Here is a 25,618-nt window from a genome sequence, read left to right on the forward strand (position 1 = left end):
ACACAGGCAGAGGAAGAAGCAGGCTCCATGCAGGGAGCCCAAAGTCGGACTCGATCCCGGGACTCCAGGATTACACCCTGGGCCAGAAGGCAGATACTTAACCGCTGAGCCACCCAGGTGTCTCTAGTTAGTACATTTTAAAACTATAATTTCTATTTGAAGCTAAACTAGAAATTAAACTAGCATTTAAACTAGAATTAAACTAGACTCTCTGTGCTGGCATCTACTGATTGTCTTTTTTCATTCAGTTTGTAGTCTTTTTGGTTATTGGCATAATGAATGATTTTTGGTCAAAACCTGGACATTTTGGATGTTTATATTGTAAGACTGTCTTATTTAAAGCTTCTGTTTTAGCTAGCTCACTAATACTGCTCTGGCAGCAGAAGGGGGGTTCTGTGCCATTACTGACAGATGCAATAGAATTATGATTCCTCACTTGGCTTCTCTTAGCACCCAAGGGAGTGAGGGAGCCACAGCACTGCTTGTTACTGCTGAGAGTGGGGTGCAGGGTGGGCAGGAGCCAGCTTCTTCCAAATTTGGGATAGATAAGGCAAAAAGAAAACCCAAGTTGCTCACCATTGTGTCATATCTAGGAACCCAAGGTCCCCAGATAGTCTGCCTTCTTCTCTCCACCTTCTAGACTCTTCTTAAATATATATATATAATGTCCAGGGTTTTTATTCTTACTGACAGGAATATGGAAAAATATATCTACTCCACCTTCCTTAAAGTAGACATATATAACTTGTTTTATTACAGAAAGGAATTGCCAGCTCCCTTATGCTACTATAACTAGAAGACCTGCTTTTTCCTTTTGTTTCTGAAATTGTTTTTCTTTCCCTCCATTTTTATATTTTCTATTACCGATTTAACTAATAATCATTATCAGTGATATAAGTTAAAAAGTAAAATGTAACTGTATTCAAAGCATTCAAGTTATCTGGAAGTGTTTAATAAACCATCCCCAAATTGTGTGGTATAAAATAACAACTATTTTATTATTGTTATGGATTTTGTGGGTCAGGAATTTGGACAGGGTACAACAGAAATGGCTCATCTCTTGCTTCATGATGTCTGGGGTCTCAGCTGGCAAGATTCAGATGGCTGGGGGAGACTTTCATGACTAGAGTGCAGAATTATCTGTAGGTTTCTTCACTCACATCTCTGGTACCTTGGCTGGGAATATTTGAAGAGTTGGCTTAGTTGGGACTGTTAACTGGAATGCCTGCATGTTGTCTGTTCTTATGCCTTAGACTTCCTCACACTATGGCAGCCTCAGAATAGTTAGACTTTTTAAATAGAGGCTCAAGGCTTCAAGAATGAGTGTTCTAGTGAGCAAGGCAGAAGTTGCAGAGCCTATTTTGAACTAGCCTTAAAAGCCAAGTGGTGTCACTTCTAGGGGCACCTGCGTGACTTAAAGAGTTGGTTAAATAGCCGACTCTTGATATCAATTCAGGTCATGATCTTGGGGTCCTGGAATCGAGCCCCATGTCAGGCTCCATGGTCAGTGGGGCGTCTGCTTGGGATTCTCTCTTACCCTCTGCCCTTCCCCCTGTGCTCTCTCTCTCTTTTGCTAAATAAATAAATCTTTAAAAAAAAGTCATATACATCACTTCCACTGAACTCTGTTGGTTGAAACCATTATAAGCCCATCCAGAGAGTATATGGACCTTCTACCTCTCTATGGGAGATATGTCAAAATATTTGAAGCCAACTTTTACAACTGCCACAAAAAAGTATATAAAATTTGAATATCTTGTTGTACAAAGTATATCAATTTAAGTAAATGTAAAAAATTTTGAAATTAAGTGTCTTCAAGAAATTGTTTTTCTTCTAATATATTAAAAATTACTTGGTAAGGGATACCTGGGTGGCTCAGTGGTTGAGCATCTGCCTTTGGCTCAGGGCGTGATCCCAGGGTCTGGGATCGAGTCCCACATCAGGCTCCTTGTGGGGGAAACCTGCTTCTTGCTCTGCCTCTCTCTCTCTCTCTCTCTCTCTCTCTCTCTTTTTCTCTCCGTGTCTGTCATGAATAAATAAATATTTTTTAGAAATCACCTGCTAGGGATCCCTGGGTGGCACAGCGGTTTGGGGCCTGCCTTTGGCCCAGGGCGCAATCCTGGAGACCCGGGATCGAGTCCCACGTCAGGCTCCCTGCGTGGAGCCTGCTTCTCCCTCTGCCTGTGTCTCTGCCTCTCTGTCTCTCTCTGTGTGACTATCATGAATGAGTAAATAAAATCTTAAAAAAAAATCACCTGCTAAATTTAAAGGCAAGGCAAAACATAAATAATAATGAATTATTTAAATTTAGCTGAAAATTTTAATTCATTTTTTAAAAACTTAATTAGGTCTTGTGTATTTTTATAAGCCTGTAACTATTTATAATTTTAGTTGTCAATGAGAAGAATAGGTTCTGTGTCTCATATATGTTACATCTAGACTTACATGTATACAAATTTAGATTTAATTGTTTAATATCACAAATTGTTCCTTAGTTGCCACATGCAACCGCTGTAAAAACTGTGATAAATTTTGAATAGTGGATATAAGGAGTTCAAGAAAATGAACACTTTGCTCTACTGGCAAATATTTCACTATTCAAAAACTCTACTGTAGTCATTGTATTTGAGAGGAAAGAAATGATGATCTAATTTTTTTTCCTAATTATTTCTCCAACTAAAATTCTCCCCACAGTCTGAAACAATAACCATTTCTGATTTGAGTAATGCCTCAGTCTTCAATTCTTCACTTGGATACAGTCATCTTTTCTTCCATGTCTACAGGGCAAGAGATATGACAGAGCTTTTTTTCTGGAGCCTGAACCGTGTGAATCACAGCAGCAGATATGTAACATTGTGAGTTTCTCGGTGCTATCACTGAGCCTGCTTTCCTGAGTGACAGAAATGTCCATGTGATTTTCACTAAATTCATAATTTTGGGTTTCTGGTTTATGGGTCCCTGTAAGATGTAGGAAGAGGGCACGGGCCCCTTACCTGGGTTGGAAAGTGGTGTGACTTCTCTGGGAGCATGAACTTTTAAATTTTGTCTGTCTGGTTGCTCTAACTGCTAGCTCTAGGTCAGAGTTTATAATCCAGGAAGTCTCCAAGAACATGAAACCTCTTCAACAGTGTTTCCACAGTAAATTATGGCCCAGTTCAGGTTCAGAAATTGATAGGATGCCAATTTGTCCCCTATGGTGTTAGTCCAGCAAATCCAGTCAAATGGTGGGATTTGGGTAAAACATGGAGCTTCAACATCTGGAGATGTGATCACACTTGTACTCACAATGTTTCCTGACCTTTAGATTTGAGTAATAGTTTTGGTACATTGAAATTTCTTATTTGTTCAAGGGAGAAAAAAAGGACTCGTTTAACCAAGAGAAACTCTTGTATCAATGAGCCTAGACAACCTCCAAAAAATGAGGCCTCCATTTAAATTTACTTTCTGGAAATTTCCTCTCCATATCTGAGAATTGTAGTTAGAATTCAGTCTAGAGATGATTCAAGATCTCTCTAAAGCTTGATATCTAAGGGAAGCCATCTTAGATTTCTTTCTAAGTCAGTATGAGAGTACATACACTTTGTTTATTATTTTTTAAAGATTTTATTTATTCATTCATGAGAGATCCAGAGAGAGAGAGAGAGAGAGAGAGAGTGAGAGAGAGAGAGAGAGAGAGAGGCAGAGACACAGGCAGAGGGAGAAGCAGGCTCCATGCAGGGAGCCGGATGTGGGACTCAATCGCATCCTGATCACTCACGCCCTGAGCTGGAAGGCGGACACGCTCAACCACTGAATCACCCAGGCATCCCCATAAATTTTGTTTAAATCAAAAGCCTGACTTATGGCCCACCAAGCATACATTAGTCACCTGCTTTGTAAATGAATAGCCTAAAGCAAAACTGTCTTGTCCTTAAGATGTTGATCAACATTCCTACCCTCTGCATTCCTTGTTAAAGTTTGTGATTCTTGCCTATATGTTAATCTATAATCTTATAAGCTTTTACAGGTTGTATAAAAGGACCTGACCCTGCAAAAACTATTCACTCTCTAGAGCACTTTCTTCCCTGTGAAGAGTGTTCCCTGGGCATCTGTCCTAACTCAAATAAAACTTTCTTTTTAGAGATTCTAAAAGGTTTGTTCATTTTGTGTCAACAGCAGTACTGTAAAAATAATACCAAAGTAACATTATCTATTTATCTGATTACTCTTTGCAGTCCAAAACCCAAACAAATTTAAAATGTCCATATTTGGAGTGTCAGTTGTATAAATATTAGAGAATTTACATAAGCACTATGTGTAAATTGTATCCATTCTATAAACCCCCCCCACACACACACAATTTTTAAAACTCCTAATGTAAGTTTTATTTGTTGTTAGGTATTATAAACCAGAGCAATCTATAGCAAGTTTAGGAATATAAAAATAGTAGCTTACTAAGGCTATCAACCACTGAATATATTTAATTTTATTTAAGTTCCTCAGTTCTACTTCAGTATTTCTCTCTTCTCTCTCTCTCCCTCCCTTGCTCTCTTTCTCTCTTTCTAAACATATATTGGATATTCTAGCATTTTAAATGACATTCGTACCAATACTATTTCAGAGAAATACAAATATGAACAATCAAAATTACCTACATGGAAGATGGCTTGTCATATGCTAGAGTTTAAAAATTTTGTTTCCTTTAGCCTTACTGGGAGGAGGATCTATGTAAAAACTTTCTTCAGTCCCCAGCTGTTAGGCTTCTCACCAGAGTTCAGGAGGGCGGTACTGTTTCCTCAAGATGGTGTGATAATGGGGTATTACAAAGTTCCTGGTGTGAAGCAAAGAGATAACAGCCAGAAAGTTAATTAAAAAGAGTAGATTTGTTTTAAGGAAAAGGGTAAAGCCTTTTCCTTCCCTATATTTTTAAATCTTCTAGCTCCCACCCTCACAAAGACTTAAAACAATAGAGTCAACAGTAAGAATGACACCTTTATGTTAACTGTTATGAAATATCTTCTTTTGTTTCCTTAATGAAACATTTGTCTCCATCTTCCTCTACCTTGTCCCATGGGTAAGAACTGACAAATGCATTGTCTGAGTGGTAGTACATTTAAAAACAAATCATCTCCTCTCCCCCAAAGTTCCTTTTGTGTAACATTTTAGGCTGGCCAAATGAGGGACTGCACTGCTATACTGTTTGGAATCTTAAGGCAGTAACAGTGTGATAGCCCTAAAGGAAATAATGTCTTTTGTTTACTACATTTCTCTGGGTTAGCGATATCCTAACAAGGCAGAAACTCTGAAATCCCCATTTAGGAACAATAGCTATAATTTTATTAATTCCTTGGATGTAGTCATTTCACATAGACGTTCTGCCCAGCATTCCTTACTGTAACCTAGCAGTATCCTGTCATTAGACTTATTTCCTACATTAGAAGGGAAGTTAAAAGAGAAAGGACAAAGAATTGTGATCTTGCACATAATTACTGGATCATCAGAAATGTTGAATCAAATAAAGATAAAAGAGGAAGTTGTTAAAAGTGAAGCACACTGTCAAAAATAAAATAACTAGGGAAATAAATGACTATTTGTTAGAAACTGATATGCAATTAATTGAAATCGTTTTTTGGTAAGGGATTAGTGTTAAGAAAATAATTATATATAAATACATGTTATTTATTCATGCCCTTTCTCATTTAAAAAATACCATGGTAGCAGATATTTGTGTAAATGTCTTCCTAATTAAAAAAACATAGTGAAACAAAGTAGTGGCCTTTCCTTCCTGAATTAATTTAGAAATGGCATTGCTTCTCATCTGTCTGGAACAGTATGGGTATACTGACACCTCACATTCATTATTATAATAACCTTTTAACTACAGAGCATTTCACATTCTTTTGATTCTTACAATAGCTTTGTTAGATTTATGACCTAACAAGGAAACAGTATGAACTAAGTGACTTGTTTAAAGTGGCATCATTTCTGATTATTAGACTGAAGTTTCTATTCATTTAGGTAATGCTGGAACTCATTTCTGCTGCTTGAACTCACAGAAGTTTTCCAAAGTCCTTTCCACTTACAAGATCTTTTCTTTGGTCTTAGCAAACATACAAATGGATCACAATATTTTTATTTTTATATTTTTATGGTATTTTTATAGTTGAATAGTATAATATTTTTAGCCAAACCGTGCTTTTAAATATAGAAATTTAGAAATAGTGGTAGGCAGATGTGCTAAACACTCTTGGCCCTGCAGATCTGCTGTTCATTCTCCTCTTCCCTGCTCTGTGTCTTGAGAGTGAAGGTCATCAGTGGGCTTCTGGTTAGGTTCAGCAGGAGATGTGAGAGTGGGGAGAGTAAGATTGGGTATTTATTCTTCAGCTTCTTTCCCTGCTAGGCCAGACTGGCAGTAGCTATCCTCTTTAACTGAAGGTGTAACAGATCTTGTGGGCTCCCACCTATGTACCTTTAGCCCTCACCACTCCTTCCTGTGTAAACACCTGCCACTCTCTGCCTAAGGCCTTCTTCTGGCCATGCGAGCATGCCCAGCCCATGCACAGGGCAGGTCAGTGGTGCTACATAGTTGATCCCCAAGGAGCAGCTCTTAACCAATGATGTATGGGAATTGGTGGATAACACTGCAGCTTCCTCTTCCATAGGTCAAGGCAACTCTGCACTGTGTTCTTTATCATCTCTCAGGGGTTCCTATCAAGACTGAGCCCCAGCTGCACTCATTGGTGATCTCCTGATCATGTACTTGATATTGGCCTCCTTCCCTGTCCTGTCTCACCTATCCCCTTCCTGTGCCTCCTGGGATTGCTTCCTAAATAAGATTCTTGTGGTGGAATCTTAGCATCAAGGTCACCTTCTGGGTGACCCCACCCCAATAAAGAAGCCACACTTCTTGTCAGGCAGCTATCTCCTACAACCACAGCTTACTTTGTGGGTTCCAAGAACCTCTTTCTTTCTCTCCTTGCTGCTTCAGGCCAAACTTCATCGTGGACACCCATTGTTGCTAGCCCCCAGGTGGTTCACCATCCTATGTATACACAGCTGTAAGACAGCTGGGCACTGTTATCTTTAGGCTGGGCAGCTAAACAGTAGGTATTCTTTTAGTTCAGAAGAAAATTAGAATAAGAAGAGTGAACATCTAGCAGTCGCCACAGGGGCACACTTCAAATTCTAAAAAGTTTTGAGACATATTGCATAAGATGATTAAATGATTGAAAACAACACTAATCAAGTTGACAATGATTACAATCCATTGGCCACCATAATATCAATAAAAGCATCAGGGTCATCTACATGATGGCTATTGAGAAGATCTGGTTCTGCTTTGGCTGTGTTCCTCTTCATAGAGGCAGAGTTCTTGCAGTGTCTCTGTGGTGCCAGTCTGACAATGTGCTGTCCTAATACACTTAGTTACATTACAGCAAAGCAGCTCCCACACCCAACTGCCTGATGTGCTTAGTTTCACATGTCAGGCACTGCTGTGACAGGATTTATACTTAATTGTGGCAAAAATAATTTTTTTACACATCAAGAAAAATTTGAGGGATTTGATTTCTTGAACATAGTAAGTGAAAATCCCCATGTTAGGTATCTGAGAGGAATGAAATGAATAATAAATAATCCCTTCCCTCCAGAACCCCAACTTTAATTGTGATGGAGGATGGGGGAAGACTGAAAGGAAATTTGGGGTGGGAAGAAATGATGACCAGTATAAGTGGCAGGATACTTTGTTAAGATGTTAATTATAGGAACGCCTGGGTGGCTCAGAGGTTAAGCATCTGCCTTTGGCTCAGGTTGTGATCCTGGAGTTCTGGGATCGAGTCCCACATCAGGATCCTTGCGTGGATCCTGCTTCTCCCTCTGCATATGTCTCTACCTCTCTCTCTGTGTGTCTCTCATGAATAAATAAATAAAATCTTAAAAAAATATATTAAATATAGTGGGTTCCCAATCCTACCTTGGCTTATTGAAATTACACAGGGTGCTCTGAAGCATAGGGTAATGGGGAAGAAATAAAGGGGTACCCTTGAGGGCCAGGAAAGAGCAGAAATTCTGGAGCACTGGAAAGGGGATAGAAGTTGGTGGGCCATAGGTTGGAGGGACTCTTGCTTATTTTATGGTTGTGTCCTGATAAGTAAGACCTCAGAAGGGTGGCTGGATGCTGCCTTAGGGAGGCTCCCCTGTAGGTTCCAGGGTTTCTAGTTGAGGCAAAGCCCCCTTTCAGCCCTATCCTATTTAGGCTTAGCATTGGAACAGAAAGCCTAACATTTCAAGTTGGGCAGTAAGAATATCACAAGTGATTAATATAGGTGAGAGATTAGAAGTCTTTCCCCCATTTTCTGATGCATGCACTTCTCTCAAATTCTGTTGTAAACCAGGGAAGTAAGGGGACCTCAATTATGATTATGATGGACTTTCTTGCCAGCTCAGGGGAGCTAATATTGGTCTTAAACTGATGTAAAGAAAATAAAGATAAGAAAAAAATTTGGACACCTAAATGTTATGGCTTAAGATTGAATGTGTTCCTTGCATAAATGAGACAAAAAGCAGAATATGACAAGGTTTCTGCAGGAGGCCAAGCAGTGTAGCATAGGTATAATAAATCATAGCATATTATTAGCTGTTTGGGAGCATTGTGTTTCTTTTTCACAGTTTTTTTCCAGGCTAGGGAAGTTAAATAGGGGAGGGGGAAATAATTATTTTCCTCACTGATTCTGTTCTAGCTTGCTCCCATTTCATAACACAAAGCATTGTAACAAACAATTGTACAAGTGGTAAAAATTTATGTGTTAGTCAATTATAAATGAAGTATTTTCTGGTAATTCCTTCTACTTTCCCCTAATCATATATATCATTTGAGCATATTCTGTGAAATCCATGTTATCTATCCTCTGGAACATAGAGGCTGGAAAAAACTAGTTACAAGGTATTATGGCACGCAGAGTACAGATCCCGTTGCTCCCCCATCCCTTCCTCCCACAGACATATTTCTTAACTGGCAGCTTTCTCTTGTCATTCCAGAGGCTTCAGAGCAGAGACCTCTATGCATTTTCTGTTTTTCCTCAAGAAATCATGGCGAACAGTCGAGTGGGTAGGCTTAGAGACATTTTCTATGTAGAAAATATATATAGTCTGTATATCCTTGATTCTAAAGCACTTGATAAAAACAGATTTTTATTTTTTGAAATTCAGAATGTGTCTTGCAATCAATGTCAAAAGCAATCTATCTGTTTCCAGGCAAAACTGTGTGTTATGCTGTGTTTGTCATTGTTGCACGAGCATGCTTAGTGTTGTGCGGAAGATATCTTTTCGTCTGATTGCCAACTCAGATGAGTTATTTGTAATGGTACTTAATGCAGGTGAATTTTATTTTTATATTCTATTTATATTCTAAAAATTAAATTTTATTTTTTACCATAGGTATTCACATTTTTTTTGGTTTTATCTTTTCACTCATCTCCTACCTCTCATTCCTAGCCTCTGGCAACCACCAATCTGTTCTCTGCATCTATGAGTTTGTTTTTTTGTTTTATTTTAGACTCTACATACAAGAGAGATTATACAGTATTTGTCTTTCTCTATCTAACTTATTTCATTTAGCATAATATACTTGAAGTCCATCCATGTTGTCACAAATGGCAACTTCTCATTCTTTTCTTATGGCTGGATAATATTCCATTATATATGTACACACACACACGCACACACACATACACACACACCACATCTTCTTTATTCACTCATCCATTGATGGATACTTAATTTGCTTCCATATCTTGGCTATTGTAATTAGTGCTGCAATGAACATGGGGTTGCAGATATCCTTTTCATTTTCTTTAGATAATTACCTACAAGTAGAATTGCTGGATTATCTGGTAGTTCTATTTTTTATTTTTTGAGTAATCTCCATACTGTTTTCCATAGTGGATGCACCATTTTACCAATAGCATGAACAAGGGTTCCCTTTTCTCCACACCTTTTCCAACACTTGTCATTTTTATTTTTTATTTTTTGATAAGAACCATTCTCTTAGGTATGAGGTGATGTCTTACTATAGTTTTGATTTGCATTTCCCTGGTGATTAAAAGATGTTCTTTTCACAGACCTGTTGTTCATTTGTATATCTTCTTTGGAAAAATGTCTATTCAGATCTTCTGCCATTTTAAAATCACATTGTTATTTGCTATTGAGCTGGAGGAGTTCTTTATATATTTTGGATATCAGCCCCCTATCAGAGATATGATTTGCAAATATTTTCTCTTATTTGGTAGGTTGCCTTTTCATTTTGTCGATGGTTTCCTTTGCTGTGCAGAAACTTTTTAGCTTGCTGTTATTCTACCTGTTTATTTTTGGTTTTGTTACCTTTGCTTTTGGTGGCACATTAAAAAAAGTCACCACCAAGGCCAATGTCAAGGAGCTTATTGCATATGTTTTCTTCTAGGATTTTTTTGGTTTCAGATATTATATTCAAGTCTTTCATCCACTTTGAGTTAATTTTTGTGTATGTTGTAAGATAGTGGTTGAGTTTCATTCTTTTTCATGTGGTTGTCCAGTTTTACCAAAAATTTCATGTGAATTTTCATAATTCCAGACTCCCAAGTGGCTTTTAAAAATTATAATTCAGCAAACCTAAACTCATTTTTTTTTAAACTGTGGAAGATTGCCTGTTGTATGTCAAACAATGAATTTAAAAATAGGGATGATCACATACATTGGACTAGATCAGAAAACTTCAGAATTGGGAGAGATTTGTGTGACCAGTTCATGTGCTGAGGAGTTTTACTTGGAAGTAGTACATCTGTTAAAGTGTTCTAACTTTTTCTCCTAAAGTTCTTATGAAAATGTTTAAAATTTAGTGTAAATAGTATATAAATGTATAAAGAAAAATCAGTAAATGAATGCACAGATGATGCTCCTTAGGATAAATTGTGCATGAACTGATCAGCAGCCTCACAGGAAAAGGAAAGATGCTGTTTTGCATCAGGGCCTGGACTCTGTGTGAGCATGATGATCTATGATTAGAATTTTTTCTGGTAATTCCTGTGCCTGCCTTGGTTTCCAAATACTATCAGCTCAGGTAAGAATACATACTATCTTTCTTAAGATGGGGGAGGTAATCAGATATGAATGGGACAGGGGAGAGTGGGCAAATCCAGGGCCCTGGCAGTGGTGAGTGCTAGGACTGAGCATCCGGGATTGGATTCATTTTCATGGATCAGATCAGGGGTCACTGTCTGGAGGTTAAGATAACATCATCTTCCGGCACCAAAACAGGATGCAGCAGTCAGTTGTCTGGAAACCAGGGAGTCCTGTGTGACCAGCGTTGTGAAAGACCAGTTTGGGCAGGAGATAATGCATAACCCTGTTGGTGACCGCTGGAAGACCTGTTTCTTCTCACCTCAAACCAACAAACATAAGTAAGCTGGACATAATCATGACAACCTCCTGGCTATTTTAAGTGGCTAACCAGAGGGTAGGGTGTACAAAGGATCTGATTTATATTTAATTTTTTTAATGGTAGTTTGAGGGAGATCAGAATAGCTACTCAAGATCAGCTCTTTAGGGGCAGCTAGGTGGCTCAGTGGTTGAGCATCTGCCTTCGGCTCAGGCCATGATCCCAGGGTCTTGGGATCAAGTCCCACATCGGGCTCCCTCTGGGGAGCCTGCTTCTCCCTCTGTCTATGTTTCTGCTTATCTCTCTGTGTCTCTCATAAATGAATAAATAGAATATTTTAAAAAGATCAGCTGTTTATTAAGATATGTGCAAAACACTGGACTAGGCGCTATAGGATGTGAAAGGATATGGATGGGGAGGAAAAAAAATTGCAGTCAGATTCAAGAATTTGAAGTAAAAAAAAGAATTTGAAGTCAACTCTAGGTTATATAATTGAGATGTATTACACATGAAAAGAAGCTAGTAATTCTAGCTTGCAAGGCATTAAGCAAGTGCCAAGTAACTTGGCATTTGTGAGAAGAGAATTCTGCTCTCAGAACTTGGAAGAGGGAGGCTTAGCTGGTAGACTAAAGATTTAAGCTTTAAACTAGACCTTGAAGGACAAGCTGGTAGAACCACCTAGGCTATGTAGTGCTGTCAAAAGTCTGAAAAACCACTCTTATCTTTTCCTGCTTTCCTGTTTATTCAGGTTTTGCTGTGCACCCCCACACCCCATGGATAAGGGGCCTAATGTAAAGGAGAGCAGGATGCCTGACTTTGGCTTTGTCCCTGGGCTTTGTCACCCCTGGCTGATTTCTGCAAAGGTGGAGGCAATATCAAGCTTCCTGCTATCGACTGGCCTGGTATTGTGGGCTATTATTGTCTTCAAAAACTGGGTGTGTGAGCCATGCTGTGAAAGTTTTGATCATAAAATCCTAGAGGCCATGTGTTCTTTAGAAATTTATCCTGCCTCCTGGGAGTAGTAATGTCCAGAATTCTGAAGACAGAGACCTAGGCACTTTGGAGTCTTGCTTGCTTTAGCCAGTAAAATCCTGGGCACTTAGAGTTTGTAAGGTGTAGTAAGTTTTTCTTAACTCTAGCTCTTTTCCTTCTCAGAGCTACTTTAAGTTTTCTGGCAGTGTTCCCATTTGAGGTTGGCCCTCTGGAGAAACGTAGGCATTTTCCTTCCTTTTATTATTATTATTTTTCAAATCTGGAACCAGCCATTGCTACTCCTTCCTGCCCTCCCCTAGTCTCAGAGTTTCTGACCTCTCCCTAGAGATACTTATTTGGAAACTTTTCGAGTCAGTGGAGAATCAACTTAGAGGCTTTTTTTTTTTTTTTAACTTTTAAACTAATGGGAATATTGTGTGTCATGGTTAGAAAGATTTGAACGCTACAATGATCACATTGAATCTATATAACAAGGCTATTTCCATGTCTTGGCACACAGCCTGAGTTAACTTTGCTTTGCTGGATGTAGATATAATGAATTTTGTTTAAACAAGAAATCATGTGTAACAAATGCTTTTGCAAAACTATATGCATTTAGCAGTTACTTTAATAAAGATGTGCTTCAGCAAGGGGGTCTCTGTACAACAGCTGGGTTTAAACACCTATATGATGTTTAACTTAACATTGTAAAAAATGAACCTTTTATTTTAGAGTGGTTTTTTGGCTTATGTTATGTAAGTCAAACTTAAGTTATGAAGATGGTACAGCAAGTTCCTGTTATACTTCCTACCCAGTACCCCCTGTTATTAACATCTTAAATTAGTGTGGTACATTTGTTACAATCAATGAACCAATATTGATACATTATTATTCCTGTATACTGTATGTATCAACCATTATTGATACATTAATATTACATTATTAAGGTTCATAGTTTATTCAGATTTCCTTAGTTTTTATGCAATGTTCTGTTCTGTTCCAGGATCCCATATTTCATTTAATCCTCATGTCCTCTTAGACTCCTCTTGGTTGTGATATTTTCTCAGACTTTCCTTGTTTTTTTTATTTTTAATACTTTCTTTTTTTAAAAAAGATTTTATTTATTTATTAGAGACACAGAGAAAGAGAGAGAGAGGGAGAGAGAGAGAGAAGCAGAGACACAGGCAGAGGGAGAAGCAGTCTCCATGCAGGGAGCCCAATGTGGGACTCGATCCTGGGTCTCCAGGATCACATCCTGGGCTGAAGGCGGCGCTAAACTGCTAAGCCACTGGGGCTGCCTGACTTTCCTTGTTTTTGATGACCTTGACAGTTTTTAGAAGTACTGATTAGGTATTTTATAGAATATTCCTCAATTGATATTTGTCTGATTCCTTTCTCATAATTATACTGAAGTTATGCAGTTTAATCACAGAGGTGAAGTGCCATTTTTATCACATCACACCAAGGGCATTTACTATCATCAGCATGATCTATCGCTGTTGATGTTCTCTTGGTCATCTGGCTGTGGTAGTGTTTGTCAGGTGTTTCTATTGTAAAATTACTCTTTCTTCTTCCCTTCCCATACTTCACTCTGTAGGAGGCGGCAAATAAGTTTAGCCCAGACTTAGGGACTATTAGGCTCTATCTTCTAGAAGGCAGAGTGTCCACATATGTTACTTGGAATTCTTCTTGTCAGGAGATCTGTCCATTCTCCCTCATTTATTTATTCAATAATTTATATCAGTATAAACTCAGGGATATTTGTTTTATACTTTGGGTTATAATTGAATACTATTTTATTTTGTTGCTCAGAGTCTTCCAGTTTTGGCTATTGGGTCTTTCCTGTGTCAGCTTGATCTCTCACATCACTATGCAGTTTTTTTTTTTTTTTTTTTTTATCATTCCCTCACTTTCTGGCACTGTGATACTCCAGGCTCACCTTGTATATTTCCCACCCGGTACTAGAATCGCTGAGCCACCCAGGGATCCCCTAGAATTGCCAGTTCTGAAGGGAGTTCCAGTTCCTTTTATTGGAGAATGGTTTTAGAACAGAAAGATTGAGGGGCTGCTTTGCTTATTGCTACTTGAGTATCATTTTTAGAGGCCCTCTCAGCCACAGAGCAAGGAAGTATTTACTTACTCTAAACCTTGCAACTGTAAATATTGCTGCATTAAGCAATCTGTATATTAAAGTAAACATGAGTTCATACTGATGTCCCCAAATATAGCACATTACCACTTGGGTCATTCTAGCCACCTCCCTTTGCCTTTGTAAACTTCTACTCCAGCAGTAAGAATACTGAAGCCCACTGTCATCCATTGTTCTACCCTACTATGTACAGTGGTCTCAGAACTATGAACCTGTAACCCCATGGGAAGCTTTATCAAGTAATGCACTTTTGAACAGTTCCTTTTGTTTTTAGTCTTGCAAACTTCACTTCTTTCCAGATTCAGCATCGCTTTTCCCTTCTTCCTTCAGTGACATTTTCTTTCTTTCTTTCTTTCTTTCTTTCTTTCTTTCTTTCTTTCTTTCTTTCTTTCTTTTCTTTCTTTCTTTCTTCTTTCTTTTCTTTCTTTCTTTCTTTCTTTTTCTTTTTTAAAGATTTATTTGAGAGAAAGAGAAAGAAAGAGAGAATGTGCACACATATGAGTGGGGGAGGGAGGCACAGGGGGAGGGGGGAGAGATAATTTCAAGCAGATGCCCCACTGAACAGGGAGCCTGGTGCAGGGCTGGATCCCAGGACCCTGAGATCATGACCTGAGCCAAAATCAAGAGTCAGATGCTTAACCAACTGAGCCACCCAAGTGCCCCCAGTGAGGTTTTTCCATATATTTGCAGTTAGATTCCTTTGTCACAATCTACATTCCACTCTGGGATTCTTAACCTCCTGAATGGTTTTTTTAAAAAAAATTTGTATACATTAAGGCTCATTCTTTGTCCTTAAAATTTCTATCAGTTTTGACAAATGCATATTGTCATGTATCTACTACTACATATTATACTGAGTAGTTTCACCACCCTAAAATCCCCTATGTTTCATTTATTCAACCTTCTCTCCACCCCCAATGAATCCCTGGCAACCAGTAATCTATTTACCATCTCTAAATGTAATGTTTAAAAAATATTTAAATTTTAAAAGTTTATAAAGTTAGAACTTTTATACATTGATTAGACTTTCATAGATAATGATTACTTTTTTGGAAATGAACATCTTTGATCTAAAAGAAGTTACATCTGTTATTAGTTATCATACCTGATTTGGGGGATTGCCTCTTAAAGTGGCCATAAAATCTTACTGTAATGAAGTGACAGTTGACTCATTGTTTCTGCAGACCTCTGAGATATTTAGAGGAATTGGGGCACTTGGGGTTGGGGTAATAGGGTGAAGGAGGTAAAGAGGATGTTTCAACAGAAAATGTAAGAAATTTCAATTCATACAGGGGAAGAGATAGGGGCAGTTCTTGTAGCTCAGATAAGAGTGGTTATGAATCAGTTGTGAGATACTTGATGTAAACTACTATAATCCCTATGCCACATAGGTTCCATCAAGCACTAGGGTCAGGTTACACATTGATCTATAGTTTGGGATCTTCCTTTCAATTCTGCAAACTCCTTGAGTGTCTGGTCTGCTTGCAGTTGCTGTGATGTGTGCTTGAGGCCTGCCTTCTTCTTCCTTTTTTTTTTAATTTTTTAAAATTCATTCATTCATGAGACACACACACACACACACACACACACAGACGCAGAGACACAGGCAGAGGGAGAAGCAGGCTCCATGCAGGGAGCCCGATGTGGGACTCAATCCCAGGTCTCCAGGATCAGGCCCTGACTGAAGGTGGCACTAAACCTCTGAGCCACCCAGGCTGCTTGAGGATTGCCTTCTACTGTTTGATCACATACTACTCTTTTGGAAGAGCTGGACATTCTGCATCAAACAAGGGATTTCTCTAGCTCAGGGTTCAGGGCATTCCTCCGACTACTAAGGCTTATCCTGGAAAGTTGTGGGTGATCTCAGGTCATACTTCACTACCCATTCCCATCTCTTAACATGGCCTTAGTCCACAGTTGCTGTTGAACGTATAGGATTGCTTTATATTTGGGTAAGGGGATGATGGGGAAATCCTTTGTGCTATAGGATGAAAGGGACTTCTGCTCTCATTCTCTTCAGGGGCCCTGGGGCTATACTTCTGATAAACAAATGGAAGATGTTAGAGGGGGAAAAGTAAGAGACATAGAAGAGATGTTTTGTTTAATCTGAACATAGATCTAGCATGTAAATGAATAGGAAAGGAACTCATAATTGTTGAGTACCAGCCATGTATTAGAGTCTCTGTTGGGCGTCCTCGCATATTTTTTTCTCCTTTTCCCCTTACAGTGCCTCTGTGATATAGATTAAAAACAAAATCTTTATTTTACAGATAAAGAAACTGAGGTTCAGAGAGGCTCATTAACTTGTCTAACATCACACATTAAGAATTGAACCTAAATCTCCTTAATTCTGAAGCCCTAACAGCACATTAAAATCATCTAGGCCGTTGGGGTGCCTGGCTGGCTTAGTTGGTAGAACATGTGATTCTTGATCTCAGGTTCATGAGTTCATCCCCCAAGTTGGGTATGTAGCCTGCTTTAAAAAAAAAAAAAAAGTCATCTAGGCCCTTAAAAAACAAAACAAGCAAACAACAAACTTTGCCTGAGCCCTATCCCAGACCAAATTAAATCCCAATCTCAGAAGGTAGGGATGGGCATTAATATTTAAGTGCCCCAAGTGATTTTAATGTGTAAGCCAAGGTTAAGAATCCTGACAGTGTCTCTCCTATTTTTCTCATAAAAGAAGGGAAGGGGCATTTTCTGAACCAATGTGCATTCTAACTACTTTGAGATTCACCCTTATTCCCAATTTTCTACCCTTCACAGGGGTTCTTATCATCTCTGAATAACTGTAAGCAGGCAGATGGAGTCAGGGCAGAGGTTATACTAATGGAAGAGAAGTAAAATTCAATCCAGTTAAACTATTTTGTGTTTCCCTTTTGTTTTTTTTTAATTTTTTAAAATTTTTTTATTTATTTATGATAGTCACACACACACACACACACACAGAGAGAGAGAGAGAGAGGCAGAGACACAGGCAGAGGGAGAAGCAGGCTCCATGCACCAGGAACCCGCTGTGGGATTCGATCCCGGGTCTCCAGGATCACGCCCTAGGCCAAAGGCAGGCGCCAAACCACTGTGCCACCCAGGGATCCCTGTGTTTCCCTTTTGATAAGCCATGTATATATTGTATATATTATCAAATATGTATATATTGTCAAAGCATGATGTATAGTATCAAGAAAATTTCATATGATTTTCAAAATATCCTGGCAAATTTTGTTTGTTGAATATTTATACACCAACACCAAATAGTACTGACTTAATATCTTGGTTTGTATGGGGTGAAAGAAGATGAGCTCGGGTCTATTGCTGCTTCTTCTTCTTCTTCTTCTTCTTCTTCTTCTTCTTCTTCTTCTTCTTCCTTCTTCTTCTTCTTCTTCTTCTTCTTCTTCTTCTTCTTCTTCTTCTTCTTCTTCTTCTTCATGCCAGCATGAGAGGTCATTTATTGTTTGGTGAGATTAGAATGCCCATCCTCTGTTCCATCCTGCCAGCAATCTTCCCTATCATGACCCAGACCCTACCATCACTACTCTGTCCGATTTATGTGATTCCTGCTTGCTTGGTCATTGTTGGGTGTATAGACAGTTCTTCAAGTTGTCAAACCACACTGTGGATATTGCATATTGGAGAGAGTGCCTGATTATTGTGCTACAAACAGCACAGTGGATATATTTTTCTGGCCTCCACTGGTATAACAGCTTTTCAATTTTGACCAGTTTGTTTTTCAATTTTATTTGTCTTGCAGATGATCTCTTTCTTCTATTTGCTCCTTAAATGAAATGCTCAGTCTATTTTGTGATCATCATCTTGCCAGATTGTGGCAATTTTTTTTCACTGCACTTTGTCACCTTTCAGCCTGGTTTTGCATATATGACTTAGTGACTCAGTGAATATTCATCTGTGTTCTTTAAGTCCCTGGAGCAATTCCCTCATATAGCTATTGCATATTATCAGATAACCTCCCACTTTTTGCCTGAGATTCTTACCAGAAAATTCCAAACACACAAAGTAGAGAAAATAGTAAATCAGGGATCCCTGGGTGGTGCAGTGGTTTGGCGCCTGCCTTTGGCCCAGGGCGTGATCCTGGAGACTCGGGATTGAATCCCACATCGGGCTTCCGGTCCATGGAGCCTGCTTCTCTCTCTGCCTGTGTCTCTGCCTCTCTCTCTCTCTCTCTCTGTGACTATCATAAATAAATAAAAAAAAATTTTTAAAAAAATAGTAAATCAAATCCCCATGTACCCATCATCCTCCTTCAGCAATGGTCACCTTATCCCCACTCTTGTTTTAGCTGTTCCTTACCTGTGTCTCTTCTTTTCAATGCTCATCCTACATTTCTTTTGAACATATTTCTACATATATATATATATATATATATATATCTGCAAAAGATATGGGTTTCTGAAAAATTACAGACACAATACTATTAAAAACCTTTAAAAACAAATAGTTCTTTAATATTATAAAATAATTTCCAAATAATTTTCAAATTTCTTCAGTTGTCTTGGAGTTTCTTTTAAATTGATTTGAATCAGAATTTCAAGATCCAGATAGCACATTTGGTTAGTATATGTTTTAAGCCTCTTTTATTCTGTAGTTACCCTATCCTCTTTTGTCTTCCCTGACGCTTACTTCTTAAAGAACTTAGGCTGTTTTGTAGTATTTCCTCCAGACTAAATTTTACTGATTGTATTCTGGAAGTGTCTTCTAACATGGTTTTCTGTATCCTATATTTTCTGTAGACTGGTATGGATTTAGAGCTTCAGTTTTTTGCAAGACTGCTTTAGAAGGTGTGTGCGCGCTTCCATCAGAAGGCCTTCAGTGCTGCTTGTACCTCCTTTTATGACGTCAGCAGCCATTGATGATTATTACTCAGCTTCAGTACTTTATTCAGCACTTTATTTGTACAATGGTGATACTCTAATGCTATCAATTTTATGCTTTCATTATCTGGAATACTTTAAGGAGAAACCTTCCCTCATCACGGTCATTTGTGGTACACTCTGTGCAGCAAAGGCATGTTGAATTTTAATATTTCCTCCTTTTATTTGTTTTCCAAATAATGAATTGGTTCCAATTATGGACAATGATTTCTTTAGATTATTGTTATGAACATGTAGGTATCAACATATCTGATGTGTTTGCATCCATTGTAGTTATTTTTCTTATTGCTGTTCTAATTGTTATTTCTTTCAGCTCTTGAGTTTGACACAACCCTGGTAGTTTTATATAGTGTCTTTGCTTTTTGATATGACAAAATATTCCAATCTCAGATACTTTCTGCCTCAGACTTGGAATCACCCATTTCCCCAAAGAGCTTTGGTTTATTTTCATGGAAAATAGTATTTAGAGATCACAATTTTGAATTGAGGTAGAAGATGATAATTTAGTAAAGACCTACAAGGAATGAGAGAATGAGTTGTGTGGGTATTTGGGAGAATAACATTCCAGGCAGAAGGAACAGCAGGTGCAAAGATGATGAGGCTGGGACAGAGGGAGCAAGAAGAGAGAAGTAGTGGGAAAGAAAACCAAAGAAGTGGAGAGAAGGCCAGGTAGGGCCTCGTAGGCTGTCGGAAGGACTTTAGGTTTCCTTGGAGTAGATGGGAGCCATTGGAAGATTTGGAGCAGAGGAATCACATAATCTTTTGTTTTAACTAAATCACTATAGGTGCTGGGTTGAGGATGGACTAAACAGAGTTAAAAGCAGAATCTGGGGGACCAGTGAGAAGGCTATCACAGTAAACCAAGTGAGATGTGATGTGGTTTGAGATAGTGTGGTAGTAGTGGAGGTGATGAGAAGGAATTAGGTTCAGGATATATTTTGAAAATGGAACCCACAGAATTTGGTAAAGGACTGGACTTAGATTGGGAGGAAAGAGAATTCAATGTGACTCCAAGGCTTATGGCCTGAGCTATTAATGAAATCGTGATAATATGAGTGGCATCTCTTTTGTGGTTCAGTGCTGTATTTGGGGGAGAAAGAAGAGAACAGTCAGGCAAAGGCCCACAGAAGACTAGATGCATAAGCTGAGTCATGACAGATATGTAGGAGGACCAGGTAAACAAGAGGGGAAAGAACATTCTGAGCAGAGGGAGCAACAGAAGAAGTAGGAGGTGAAAATTTGGAAAAGGGTATCTTGCATCAGTACAACTTGTGTAAATGTAGAGTCCTGAAAGGACTGTGGGTTTGGAATTACAATTTTTTTTTTTTTTGAGCATAGGGATCTGGCAGGAAATGAAACTAGAGAGGCAGAGGTGGGGCAACCCGGGTGTCTCAGCGGTTTAGTGCCACCTTCAGCCTGGGGCCTAATCCTGGAGACCCGGGATTGAGTCCCACGTTGGGCTCCCTGCATGGAGCCTGCTTCTCCCTCTGCCTGTGTCTCTGCCTCTCTCTCTCTCTCTGTCTCTCATGAATAAATAAATAAATTCTTAAAAAAAAAAAGAGAGAGGCATGGGGGGACCTTATATATTCCATGATAAGAATTTGAATTTTGCTTTATGGATAATAAGGAGACTAGAACTTTTTAAGCCTGAGGATGATATTATCTGGTAGACACTTCAGGAAGATCATTTGGGCAGTTCAGTGAGAGAGACTGAAGTGATAAAAAAATGAACCTTTAATCATTCTAAGAATTTATCAAAGATCCTTTTATCATTAAAAGAAAGGTAAATATCTTCACCCCTTTCTAATAACAACTACCTCTATCCTTCTGAGGGCAGTTTAAAAAATATTTTTTTAAAATTTATTTATTTGAGAGAGGGAAGGAGAGGGAGAGAGAGGGAAAGCATGAGCAGGGAGAGGAGCAGAGGGAGAAGCAGACTCCCCACTGAGCAGGGAGCCCAATGTGGGGCTCGATCATGGGATCATGACCTGAGCCAAAGGCAGATGTTTAACCAACTAAGCCACCTGGGGGGCCTCTGAGTGTAGTTTTTATTTTCTACTTCCTATTACAAATAACATGAATAATGATGATGATAATTTTTTGTTCAGAAATAGGGTTTATTTTTTTAAGATAAATTTTCAGGCCTTTAAAAAGACACACATAAACCCCATATGTTTTGTAATCATTCTTGGATGAATGAGAGGCAATATTTACTTAACTATATAGTGTTTTCATATGCCAAGGAGGGTGTGAACACCAGACAGTATGTTTTAACTGTAGTATAGGAAATGTTACCATAAGAAGCACTTGGCATTTAGTCAGAAGGTTCTCATATAGTCAACTCTGGTGAACTTCAAATTTTTATGAGGTGCTAATTAATATGAGATTTTATCTTTTCTGGTTGAACCAGAAGTTGGATACTTTACTCCTGACATGACATTAAAAGAGAAATGAGTCAATTGTCAGAGTAACCTTTAGTCAACAATATGATGTCTAAGTAGAACATGGTAGGAGTTGCTTTGAATTTTATTTTATTTTATTTTATTTTGAACTTTATTTTTGGTTGAAATGGAGAACTGTTGCCACAGTGCCCAATGTGAGGCTCTCTTTGACATGTTTGGTGCTTGTTGCTTGTTTCCCACCTAAACCCTCATCCACTGTGATCTTCCACTTGATCATTCTTTTCTCCTTCTAGCTTTGTTAGTCTGTTTTCCAATCTGTACTTCACAGGATATTTTGGGGACATGCTGTTTTTCACATTTTTCTCCAAAATGGTGATGCCAAGACAGTCATAAACCAATTATAAAAATTGCTGATTTTAAAAAATATCTCATTATCTTACTTAAAAATAATTTTACCACAATAGGACAATATTAAACCAATATTCCTTTAGTAGAAATGTAACCTAAAGTGGCTCTGGAGAAGGCATCCATTGGATTTTTCATTTAGCATAATTAGTTATTAGTATAAATGCAAAGTCCTGTAACTATGAACCATTTAGTAAGATAAAAGAAGACTTTTGTTGTACACACTCAACATCAAAGAATTATTGAGTACATACTATGTGCAAGTTAACAGAGATGCCTGTACTGAAAAGTCATCCCCTGCTTTTTTATTGAAGTATCAATATATTTTATCAATATATTTTCTATAGAGAGTCAAAACCAATTTGTAATAGTCACCAATTTAATTGTTTATATGAAGAAAAATGTCTTATGGTGTAATTCGTTTTAGACACAAATAATCATGTTAGAGAGGCAATGTAGAAAAAACATGAAGTAGGAATCAGAAAACCTACTTTGCTGCTTTTTATTCATTAATTCAACTGTTTATCAAACATTTATTGAGAGCCTACACTGTGGAGCAACTCTATTAGGTGCCGGGGAGCATGGTAGCAAATAAGAGAGACCATGGTGCTCGCTGCTCTCTTTTCTCTCTCTCTGTGAACATGAGCAGATGGCTTAACTTTTCCTTGCCTCTCACCTTGGTGAGACTACATGTCTGCAGTATCTTTTCAAATCTATAATGCTGAGATTTATGTTAGCCTTGTGGAGGGAGAATCTGCCCAAGGGGCTTTGGGCCTTGAGTACTTATCTTCCTCTGGGAGGATTAGGTTTTATCCTAATTTCAAAATCATATCTACTACACAGAGTTTTAAAATGTTTTGGTTGGCCTCTCATCTGCATTTGGTCATTTTGGCAAAACCTGAGTGTGGCAATTCATGGTCATAAGACTTCAGAGGTAGGAGGTTAGCCTGGGAAAGGTGTACGGCTTGCATCAGTACAGCTGAATAGCTGTTCCCAGGGAGCAGCCTCCTCTGCCTCCCCACCAATAACTTGGCTTCTTCTGCCACAGCGTCCATCCGTGACAGGACCTGTTGCTCTTCTGGTCTAATGAGCCTCAAAAAGGGATTGTTCATCAGAGGACCAGAGGTGATCGGCTTTATGGGACAGAAAGGACTGAATCCCACAGTTTTTCCGGTGGGTATCAGGTAACAAGCTTCTTGCTTTCTGGTTTCAAAACTGCCCTAAGTAAATAGCTTTTCTGCTTGCAGCCAAGATACATTTCTCAAGGAGAAAAATGGATTTCTGAGGCAAAGAGAGAGAGAGAGAGAGAGAGAGAGAGCAGAGGGGAGAGGAGAGGAGAGGAGAGGAGAGGAGAGGAGAGGAGAGGAGAGGAGAGGAGAGGAGAGGAGAGAGAGGGAGAGAGAGAGAGGGAGAGAGACTTGAACATACATTGCTTAAAGAGCACAAAAAAGTTACAAGCCGGGTAACACTTCGTGGTCTTTAGGGAAATGAGCAGCTGGACTCAGCCAATCTCTTCTTTCCAGTCGAGTCGAGTCAATGAGAGACATAGGGTTTGATGTTCCTTCCGAAACGGGGCTGGCTAACTTAGCCCCTCCCATGAGCCGGAGGGTCTGTTATATCTCGGTTCCTTGAGTACCTCTCTCACTGAGACCGACCACAGCAAGCAGAGGCTGAAAAATAAAGAGCAAAGAGGAAGAAAACAAAAGCTGCCAATTATGGAAGATAGAAAGGGTAAGAGCAAATTGATTTGATCTGAATCCTTAAGAACAACAACAACAACAAAAAAAAAAAAAAAAAAAAGGAAAAAAACCCCTGAAAAGCCCAGACCAAAAGCAAGTACTTGAAAGAGCAAGAGGCATAAATCCCCAAATGAACTTTCCCACCCTCTCCTTTTGAGGGGAGGCAGAGAAAGAACTTTGGGAAACCTTTTGGGAAGCAAAGCCTGGGGATTTTAGTCAGGGGTGGTTCTTGAGCAAGCTGGAGGGGCTCATGAATATTCATGATCAATTTGCTTTCAGATCTGGTGGTTTAGCGGCAAATGACTTCTTCCAGTTAAGAAGTAGCTGCCTCATTTATAGTCCAGAGTCATCTTGCTTCGGGTCTGTACCTCAGTGAGTTTGCTGAAGATGCTGGTCTCTGTGTGTAGATTTGTTTTGTTCTCAAATTTCCTGCATGCTTTCCTGTTGTGAAATTAGCAAAGACTTCTCTGCCAGGAGTTAGATAGAGAAGTTAATGTGGCAAGAAGCTGTCACAACAGGACCCCAGAGTATGTCTTGCAAAAGACTGAATATTTCTTGGATTGTGTGTATGTGTATGGGAGAGGGGGAGAGGAGTGAAGGGGTGAAGAGATAAATAGTTTTAACTTAAAAAAACAAGGCATATCTGAGTGACTATATTTAGATTTTTGTCTAAAAACTATAAGAGCAGCCTGGTTTTTACAGATGGTGTGCAGTCTCTGTCTTTTACCTCTTTTGGGCATTTTCTGCCACAGCGGTGAACCAGCTGCTTGCCAGCCCATGGGAGCCAGGAAAAGTCTCCGGCAGCAGTGTGATTGTGTAGGGTTGGAGAACTTCTTCTTTTTTATCTCTAGTTTCTGATATTTCCCACACGTTTTTATCATATAGAATGCAGAGCAGTGGGATGAGTAGCCAATGGATTCTTAATAATGATAAGTAATTGTAGCTGTTAATGTTTACTAAGTCTCTATTCTGTGCCGGGAGCTGTTCTAAGCACAATACCCATATTATTTATTCCTCACATCAGCTTAAGAGGTGAGTGCTATCATTATCATTCCCATTTTTCCAGATGGTGGAGTTGATATAATGAGAGAGTGGCTGGCCTTGGAATCACACAGTGAGTGAGTGGTGAATCTGGATGCAGGTGGTTGGACCCAAGGTCTGTGGGCCTTTCTTTCTGTACTCTCACACTGTTACTCCACCTGGAGGCTCTGGGTACTGCCATGACATGGTTGATTCTGAATTTCAAAGCCTTGAAGCTACTGGGGAAATGAATGATACTTAATGAAATCTAAAGTTAGAAGGAATCTGTGCTTTACTGCCAGTTCACATTCATTTTTCTCATTTGGTCCTTATGACCATTTTCTATGGTAGAGCCCAGGTAGTGTTATTTTTACCCTTTTATAAAAGGAAGAGAGTTTGGCTAGGAGGGATTCGGGGATAGTAATCACACAGACTAGAAATCTCCTGACTCTGTTTTCTGCCGAGTGGACCCAGTCATTTCTGAACTTCTGTCCCCACCCCCAGCCACTTTCAGTTCCTCAAGTAACCTTGCTCCTTTCCTCCCGGTCAGACTGTTTTATGCATGGCACTTGCCTCTGCCCTGAAGGCCTATCTAGCCTTCTCCTTCCCCTTCGTCTGGAGCCAAGCTGCCTAGGTTTGAATCCCAGCTCCATCAT

At 39.0% G+C, this 25,618-nt stretch overlaps 1 protein-coding gene across 6 annotated transcripts in view; it reads left to right on the plus strand.

Annotated features, from left to right (window-relative positions):
* The window catches only part of ENTPD1 (ectonucleoside triphosphate diphosphohydrolase 1), a 131,814-nt gene that overhangs the window by 9,242 nt on the left and 96,954 nt on the right, over nt 1-25,618 (plus strand). The window contains exons 1-2 of one of the 6 annotated variants that reach the window (XM_055300614.1): nt 23,836-23,934; nt 25,009-25,056. In XM_055300614.1, the coding sequence (XP_055156589.1) occupies nt 23,919-23,934; nt 25,009-25,056 (64 nt within the window). In that variant the 5' untranslated portion in view covers nt 23,836-23,918. Of the gene's footprint in view, nt 1-23,251; nt 23,377-23,835; nt 23,935-24,221; nt 24,315-25,008; nt 25,057-25,618 lie in introns of those variants that run through there. The other 5 variants (XM_055300617.1, XM_055300616.1, XM_055300615.1 and 2 more) reach the window with 5 other exon arrangements.

The sequence above is a fragment of the Nyctereutes procyonoides genome, unplaced genomic scaffold, assembly GCF_905146905.1.
Source record: "Nyctereutes procyonoides isolate TBG_1078 unplaced genomic scaffold, NYPRO_anot_genome, whole genome shotgun sequence".
Classification (NCBI taxonomy): Eukaryota; Metazoa; Chordata; class Mammalia; order Carnivora; family Canidae; genus Nyctereutes; species Nyctereutes procyonoides.